Genomic DNA, 9,654 nt, shown 5'->3' on the forward strand with positions numbered 1-9,654 from the left:
AATATCGTTATCATTTCTAGGGACGACATCAGGGCAGCAGCTTCATAACCATCTGTGGTCACCACTGACCTTGCTAAATATAGAGCCAAAGCACAGTACCTGTTGAGAGGCTAGTTGTTACAGGATAAATCAGCAAAGCAAGGAGAGGGCTTAAGATAAGAGCCTTTGACATTCAATGTATGGCAAGTCCAAGGACACGGGCTTTGGTCATGACCGAGAAGAAAGAAGTTGGGTAGTGATGCTGCATCGCCATGTAGCTCTGTAGAATGGACATTCACATGGAACTCTCCTCTATTGCTCTGTTTGGTCTGTTATAAGCAACTTAGCAGTAAAGGCATTGGAGGAGGTTAACTGGTGTGCCAAGCCTTCCCCCAAACCTGACACTCTCTCCAGACAGCAGGCAGGCTCTTAGAAATGGAGACAACCACAATTTTTGAAAGTAATATATGTATATAGTTAAAAAAAAAAATCAAACAGTACAAGAGGGTATAAATGGAAGAGTCGGCATTCCTATTACCCCAAACCTTCAGGCAGATTCCCCAGAGATAATCACTGTTATAGCTTACAGATACTTTTATACTTATGCAAGAATATATGCATATTTTTCCACAAATGTGATGGTAAAAAACACATCTTAAACTTGTTTTTTTTGCCCTTTATTTATCCTGAATATCTTTGCACATCAGTATATATAGATTTATGTCCTTATTTTTAACAATTGCTCTAGTGATTAAGATAATGTAAGTGATAAGCCCTCAGATCTCGATGGCTTAACATAAAGTGAAGTTTCTCATTTACCTAAATCCAGCTGGTGGTTGTGAGCGTATGTGGGAGGGGGAGGTGTTCTGACCCAGCACTTACTCAGAGATCCAGGGTACCCAGGACTTCAACATATGACTTCCACATACTTTGTGGCTCCTAAGGTCACCCTGGTTGTTAGATGGGGAAAGGGTGTGAAGGAAGGTGAGGTTTGTTTTAAATGAACCAGGCCTAGAAATGTTTTATATCGCTTCTGCTCACATTCCACTGGCCAGAATTAGCCTGACTGCCCAAGACTAGTACTAGGAAATGTCCCAGATGGACAGCTGCTTCCCACAGCAAGTCAGCTCCACGGAAGGAAGCGCAAACCTTTGAGGGCAGTGAGCCACATCCAACACAGACACACTGCAGGAGTACATCCTTATTTCTTTAAGCTTTAGAAGGCTGGTTTTCTTCTTCTCTTTCTTCCGTTTTTCTACTTGTCTTTTATCAAAGGCAAATTTTTTAAGTGTGGAAAACTATTACCTGGTAAGAATGAAAAAATAAGAAAACGGACACTTGTGTAGCATACACACTGGTTCAGATTTTGGTAGGGTTAGGAGGGAGACACTAGCAAAGAAATGTCTTTAAAGGATGCATATCTTTGACCTAATAACACTTCTAAGGACATTTCCTAAAGAAATCAGTGGATAACTGCTCACACTGTATGTACAAGGATATTTATAATAGCGACACTTTGTAAGCAACCTAGATGCCCAACAACAGAGACCTGTTTACAGTGTATCCATGTAATGGAATGCTTTGCAGGTCCTGCAAACATAAAAATATATCCATACGTTATGATAAAAAATAAGACTCTTGAACAGTATAATTTTTTAAACAAATTGATTACTTGTAGCAAAAAGGCTGGAGGACATCTGTTAAGACATTTACAGTATTTATCCCTGGTGGGTATGACTATGGCTGTTTTTCACTTTCTTCTTTTACACATTTATGTAATGTCTCAATGTTTTATCATTAGAAAAAAACAGTGAAGCTATTTTCAGTTTGAAACAAACAAAAAAATGTATGTAAAGAGGACTGGGGCTTAGGTGACTGAAAGCAAGTATGTGAGACCCCGCCTCCAGGACCCTGCCTGTCTGTTGGGCCTGTCACCCGACACTCAAGTTGCTATCGGGACCACTTTTCTCTGCTGAAGTGACTGGCTTTTGTCACGCAATCCCCAGGTTATATTGAGAGGGGAAGATAGGCCTCAGAGAGAAGCAGCAGTCCCATGGTCTGTGGGCTGCGGCTTGCCATGGGGAACACCATCAGGGCCCTCACGGCCTTCATCCCTGCCGACTGCTTCCAGAACTACATGGTTAGAGACCTCCGGGAGATGCCACTGGACAAGATGGTAGATCTGAGTGGGAACCAGCTGTGCCGCTTCCCTGTGCACGTGTGCTCCTTCCAGGAGCTGGTCAAGCTCTACTTGAGCGACAACCACCTCAACAGCCTGCCTCCAGAGCTGGGGCAGCTGCAAAATCTGCAGATCTTGGCCCTGGATTTCAACAACTTCAAGGCTCTGCCCCAGGTGGTATGTACCTTGAAACAGCTCTGCATCCTCTACTTGGGCAACAACAAACTCTGCAACCTCCCCAGTGAGCTGAGCCTGCTCCAGAATCTCCGGACTCTGTGGGTCGAGGCCAATTACCTCACCCAGCTGCCGGACGTGGTCTGTGAGCTGAGTCTCCTTAAGACTCTGCATGCTGGCTCCAATGCCCTGCGTCTGCTGCCAGGCCAGCTCCAGCGCCTCCGGGAGCTGAGGACCATCTGGCTCTCAGGCAACCTGCTGACTGAATTCCCGCCTGTGCTGCTTCACATGCCTTTCCTGGAGGTGATCGATGTGGACCAGAACAGCATCCGCTACTTCCCCAGCCTGGCCCACCTGTCAAGCCTGAAGCTGGTCATCTATGACCACAACCCTTGCAGGAATGCACCCAAGGTAGCCAAAGGGGTGCGGCGCGTGGGAAGATGGGCAGAGGAGACCCCAGAGCCTGACCCTAGAAAAGCCAGGCGCTATGCATTGGCCAGGGAGGAAAGCCAGGAGGCACAGCTGCCTGCCCTGCCTCCTCCACTCCCTCCTACCAACTCCTGAGAAGCTTCAGTTGTAGGTCAATGCCAAGGACCCAACTCCAGCATCTTCTGGAGACCTCTCCATTAGAATGCAAAGGATTGCTCTGGGACATGTGGGGCATCTCTGCCAGTGGAAAATGGAATAGAGGCAGATGAAATGCCTACCTCACACCAAGAAGAAAATACTCGTGGCCAACAATGTCTCTCCCAAAACGAACTGAGTGCTACAGGTAGCATGACAACTTCTTTGCAAGAAAATCAGCCTCTCCAAGCAGGTATTTTGAAACACTGAAGAGCAAGAAAGGCTGGGACACTCGGGCCTCCTCTAGTCTCCCAGAGTGGTTGGTCATGAGGCTCAAGGGCCCCTCAAATAAGGTATTTTTGTTACAGAACTCATCTAAAAGGTCAGGTGGCCTGTCTCCAGCCCTTTGCAGGATGCATTTTCTTACTATGAATGACCATAAATGGTACGAAAATATTAGTAATTCAGGCCACTTGAAAATGACATGTCTAGTCAGTCAGATTCAGACTTTTTGTTGTTGCAAAGGCTCAAGATGAAGCTTTTTCCATGCAACTCAGCGGCTGCTGAGAAGACACCCCTGTTGGAGAATGCCTCCTGGTCCAGCTGCCGCTTTAAACTTGACTATGGTTCTTGCTGATTTCACTCATTTTCCTTGAAAGATTTAACCAAAGGTCTACTCCCACCTGTTTACTGCCACTGGCAATGCTAAGTCATCTAGAAAATAGAACCTCTCTTTGGCAATGTGGTCTCATTAAAATCAAGCCTAGTTGTAATTGGCTGCCTCAGTGCAGCAGAGCCTCCCTGTTTACTTACATTAATGAACGAGAATTAAATTGAATCCCTTTCCATCCAGGGACCACATTTCCAGAATCACATTAGGTTAAAAGTTGTAGGTGAGAAATCTGTTTGCTTGAAACAAGCATCTGGAAATTGGACTTGCCCGTTGCGGTAAGCGTCTGCCTCTTCAGCCTCAGTACCTCTGCCTTTGCTCTGATTTGTTTTGATTTTTGTAGATAAAATCTTTTGATGGTTGGTGTATAAACCTAGGTATTCAGGCCGCTATTTCTTTGAAGTATGTTAATTATGACTTTTTCTTCTCCCTATGAATACGTCAACTTTAAAGAAACTGCCGTCAGTGGGTAGTTTAATAACACAACACTTTGTGTTCTTGAACGCTTTCAGCAATCAAGGACACAAGTGCCATCTTAACTACAACACTGAATTTAGCTTTTCAGAAGTACTTTTGCCACAAAAGCATCTTAACCCAGCAAAGTTTGGTTCTAAAGTGACATTACACAGCAGACTATTTTCATGTTTTCCTACCACAAATATTTCTTGTTAAACCAGAGGAAGAAAAAGTTTCATTGTTTCACGTCATCTTTCACATAGTCTCTTCTTCGCCACCTCCCAGTCTGTAGAGTATCCCCAACCCATTGATTAGACTGCCAATGGGTCCTTTTAATCACTAAATTGTCAAATACTTAACTCCTTTAGTAACGAGTCCAGATTTCTATTAGGCAGCTAGGATTTAGTCTATTTACTCATTCCTAATAACTGCAATTACACTGTACTGAGTTGATACTAGAAACTTTCTGCCCACAAGACTGCTTTCTGAGCTGTATCACAGCCTCTCCTTAACAATGGCTATGACTTTCTTTTGACCCTCTCTTCCCCCTCCCAAGATTAAGGGGCCCACCTTTGCCAAGGAAGCCACAGGCTGTAGCCATTTAACTATAGAGTTTTCATCTAATGATCTAAATAGTCCAAATCAGATGTCAAATCATAAACATTGTGACACAAAACTGAACTGTTTTCTTCTAAAATAATCAACACACAACAATATAAACATTTCTCCAACAACATGGTTAAATGCTCAGCATGAATCTTGCTGTCCAAAAATGTTTTCACTATAGGATTTCAATCAGTTTTATAAAGAAACTATGTAAATGCATATTTATATATCCATAAACCTCTGATGTTTTCTTGAAATTCTAACATAATTATAAACTTTAAAAGGGAAAAATGCTGAAGCACCAAACATTAAATTTCTTACTTTTTTCTTTTTTTTTTTTCTTTTGCTGCACCATGGGAATCTTAGTTCTCCAACCAGGGATTGAACCCAGGCCATGGCAGTGATAGCACCGAGTCCTAACCACTAGACGCCAGGGAATTTCCAATATTTTTTACTTTTAAAAGTCCTGAAACCAAAGGTGCATTACAGGAAATTTCTTTCAAAAGTTTATGTAGGATTTTAGCTTCCACAAATATGAATGATGCCAACTAAAATGTTCAAAATGGATTCTCTGGAAGTTTCCAAGTTTTTTTCCTTTTGTCCTAAAACAACACTAACAGTTTACAATTTCACACTTAAAAAGTCAGCTTGTACTCTAAAAGTCGGACTTTAACTCAGATTTTAACTAAAAGCCCATATCATACACACAGTAACATGGAGGCAGTGTACTATGATGGTTAAGAGCATGGATGGTCCTTCAAACTGCCTGAGATCAAATCCTATCTTTATCATTTACTGGTCAGATACCTGTGTGCCTCAGTATTCTCATCAGTAAAATGGTAACAGTTTCTGCCTCTCAGGGCACTGTCAGGTTTAAACAAATTACTGTGTATGAAGTGAGTGGAACAATGTTTGGCAGGGGATGGCTGTTTACTGAACACGTTCTTTTAGTAAGTGTTATACCATGGCAATACAATACTTATATTTACCTTACAATCAGTATAACTCCTTGTTTGAAGGAAAAAAACATAAGAGCAATAGAAAAAGCTTTTTCTCTCTCAGTAAAACTTTTGACAATAGCATCTCTAGTCTTGAATGTAAGAAATAGAACTGCAAAGTGGTCAAACACTTCTAGCTTACCTACACAGGAAAACACAGATATGATTGCCAAGGATTCATGTTTTAAATTTCTAAAGGAATATACTTTGCCTTCTGCCTGTTATTCTAGAATTTGCAGAATCACCAAAGTACATGAAAATGTGAGAGTATTCATTCCTTGGCACATGACATGAAACCCATTCATGTCATGAGGGCAAGAGACATGAGACTAAAGACATGGGTGTGTGTCTGCTAGACAATTTACTCTCTGCCTCTTGCCACTGTTAAAAAAATATATATATACCTGGTAATCTCACTACCTTAAAAAGAATATTAATGCTATTAAAAAACAAGTTTACATGCTTTCCCCCCTTCTGGACTGTCCACTTCTGAGAACATGAAGCAGGTGGTATTTATCTTTGAATCCGCAGTGCCTGGTACAATTCTACCACATTATTTGAATTTTGGAGTTTCTCATGCACCAAGGCCACAGGACAGGGGGACACACTGACACTCATGGAGCACTACTGTAGGTCAGGCACTAGCCTCAGGGTCTTATTAAGTTAATTCATATAGTCTTTTCAATACCCCTTTGAAAGAGGTGTTATATACTGCTCACAATTTTAAGATGTGAACTCTTTATTCATATTGGGAATACAAAATGTTCTATCATAATACTAAGATTAAAAAAAGGTTAAGTTCTCTTTACATTTCTGTTCTAATGATGTTCTAAAACACTAAACTAGGTACAAGACAAGACAGACTGCAGAAAAGAATTTTATACAAAGTATTCTACTTTTACGAGTCAGGGTCCTGACAAGGAAATGTATTCACCTCATATGGTTTACAAATAGACTTTGAACAAAGGAACCATTACTAGACAGAATTAAGTGGAGAAAAAAAAATCAGGATAATATAAGTAATTAATTGTATTTGGCATAATTAACAGCAGCACCATCCCCAACCAGAAGGCTGAATGAACAGGCAACAGAAATGTTATCAAAACGCTGTAAGAGCCAAGAGCCATGAAGAGGCGCTGCCCAGCAAGCTATAATGGTAGGTCTCACAGGGATGCAGCCAATTCCAGAGACAAAGCAAAAACAGGAAGAAAATACCAATTCCCTTTCCCCATATCCTACCAGTGCCTCCTGAATTAAACCACAGGAAACCAGTCCACAGGGAGCTGTGAGGCAGTCAGCAAGGGTAAGCGCCATGGCCTTCAAGCAGGCAAAGAATGGATTCTGACTTGAGAGTAAAATAACCAGCATACATATTATCCTTCTTCCAAGAAAAAACAGGCTACTAAAATGGATTTAAATATCCTAAGCACTTAAGACAATTTCTACGTAGTTAACTACCAACGTACATTCCAAAAATCTCTATTTCTATGTCACAAAAGTCTTATGAAAATAAAGAGAAACTCACTGCTTCCATAATTGCTGTTTCTGAGTTAAAAGAAACTTCATCCTAAAACTCTTACAAGAAATTAGAGGGGGACTTCCCTGGTGGCGCAGTGGTTAAGAATCCACCTGCCAATGCAGGGGTGTGGGAAAACACTCAGAAGTCTTTCTGAAACCCTGAAAATGTTACTAAAAGTAATTAAAGTATGTGGGCTGAGCGACTGGATGCAGAATGTCCTGCTTGAGCAGTGGAGGAACTAATGGTGCTGGGCGTGGAGACCACGGGGGCATAGGCTACCATGGAAACAGAATATTGACCCTCTCTGGGGGTGCAGCCCCTTTCTCACTTGCACACCTCATATCACTCTGTTTGGCTCCGGACGATGGCTGGTTAGCCAGAGACGGGTAAGATCCCTCAGGGGAGGAACAACCTAAGACAGGCACAGTCGCAGAGGGGCCAACAGGGGTGGGGCACAGACCCTTAATCCTTCTGAGAGAGGTCTCCTGCCCCCAGGGCTGCTTTGCTCTCCACGCCCAGCTCAAATCCACACCCTGCTCAAATCCACACCCTGCTCAAATCAGACCCAGGAGGCAAACAAAGATCATTGCCCCCAGTCATGTGAGGCCTTTGCTTCTTTACTTCAAAGATAACCTTGTTTGTGGGACTAAACTGGGAGTGTTAGACCCTTAGACTATGCCAAGAACTCAGTAAAAGCGATGTGGGATCAATCAGCGAGGCTCTTGATCCTAGAGGTCTTGAGTCCCCTGGTCCCATCTTTCTCTTAAATCTGTGTCTGTGTTTTCTTTAAGCTTGCGGCACCCATCACTCACCTCAAGTCGCCGAGCTGGTCTCGGCACAGGGGGAAATGGGTTCGATCTCTGGTCTGGGAAGATCCCACATGCTGCGAAGCAACTAAGCCCATGTACCACAACTACTGAGCCTGCACTCTAGAGCCCTCATGCCACAACTACTGAGCCCATGTGCTGCAACTACTGAAGCCCGTGCACCTAGAGTCCACAACAAGAGAAGCCACCACATTGAGAAGACCGTGCACTGCAATGAAGAGTAGTCCCCGCTCATAGCAATTAGAAAGCCCAAGCACAGCAACCAAGACCCAACACAGCCAAAAGAAATAAACAAATAAATTAAAAAAAAAATAAACCCTGACTTAAAAAAGAAAGTTGTGTTTAAAAAAAAAAAAAGAAAGAAATTTACCCCTGAACTTTACCCCTGAAATTGAAAAAACTTTGTAATTTGTGAACTCAGGATATCTAGGCCTGTGAATAAAAAATCTGTAAGGGCTTCAAATGATATGAATTCAAAGAGGGAAAGAAGCATGGGTGAATTCTTGAATATACAATTAAGCTCCCACATTTCTACCTCCTTGTAGATTAACTTTAACACTTACTGGTGTATCCTTTTTAAGACCTTTGGAGAAAATGAGCCTGAATACACTTCAGATTAAAATCCTACTCCAAGCTATCTGTTTCCTCAGGATAAATGTTTAAACCCATCTACCTCTCTCACTGAAACCTCTGCACATTTTCTAGGTCATGATATGCTCAACTGTGCCACCTACCTGAGCTGTGAGATGAACACTGAAGTTATGATTTGTGATAAAGTACTTTAAAAGAATTACACAGAAAATGTACTGCTATTAATGTTTCTAAAAGTGAAAAAAGTAAAAATCTGTATAATCCTCTTTGATGATCTCAGATTCATTTTTCTGTGAATGTTGAAGGATATAAATTAGTATCATAAAACCCCCAAATATTTCCAGTTTTAATGGCTTCTACAAAATAGTATTAAAAGGCTGAGACAAACTTTTGGACAAAAACAAAACAGGTTGGTTTGTCAGTGTGTATTTGAAAACCCTTTTGGCTCTCTACATGAATAAAATGTCTCTCCATGATGCTAGTGGAGATACCCAGTAAAATCTACTGCTGGGCTTGTTTCATTTCTTGTGCATTCTGCTGTATACTGACAAATTAATAACCTCCAAATCTAAATTCACATTTAGACCATCAAACTCAGCACATACTTACATTCTATCTAGGATCCATCTGCCAAAAACAAAAACAAGAAACCCTAACAAAACAACAAGCAACAAGGCTTACATCTAACTATATCCATACCCTATAAAATATCAGAGGTGCCTAAAGCAGCTTGCAGCAACCAACATTTAAAATATAACTCTTCCACACTTGAAGTAACAGGAGACACCATAAGTTTTTTGCTATGAAGAGACAGTACTTAGACTACACAAAGTACAAAGAGTACTAAAGTATATGGTACTTTCACAAAACAAAATGGTTAATAAATATTATGTATGATTGAGAATCAAAAGATTCATCTAAGTTCATCACTTCTCACTTGGACTTACATTAACCAAGATAATTTTTTTCATAAATGTGTAACATTAATCATTACTTAAGCTGGAACAACTCTACACCGAAACTATAATCATTCACTCCCATTAAGTAGAGTTAAAATGGGGTACAAATCACTAAGTCAGGTAAGAACTAAG

At 41.3% G+C, this 9,654-nt stretch overlaps 1 protein-coding gene across 1 annotated transcript; it reads left to right on the forward strand.

Moving 5' to 3' along the window:
• The first annotated feature begins 2,056 nt into the window (after positions 1 to 2,056).
• LRRC10 (leucine rich repeat containing 10) lies at positions 2,057 to 2,896 on the forward strand. The gene has a single exon (XM_057743733.1). It carries the CDS (start codon positions 2,057 to 2,059, stop codon positions 2,894 to 2,896), a length of 840 nt encoding a protein of 279 aa, XP_057599716.1.
• The last annotated feature ends 6,758 nt before the right edge of the window (positions 2,897 to 9,654 follow it).

The sequence above is a fragment of the Hippopotamus amphibius genome, chromosome 7 (genome assembly GCF_030028045.1).
Source record: "Hippopotamus amphibius kiboko isolate mHipAmp2 chromosome 7, mHipAmp2.hap2, whole genome shotgun sequence".
In the NCBI taxonomy this organism is placed as follows: Eukaryota; Metazoa; Chordata; class Mammalia; order Artiodactyla; family Hippopotamidae; genus Hippopotamus; species Hippopotamus amphibius.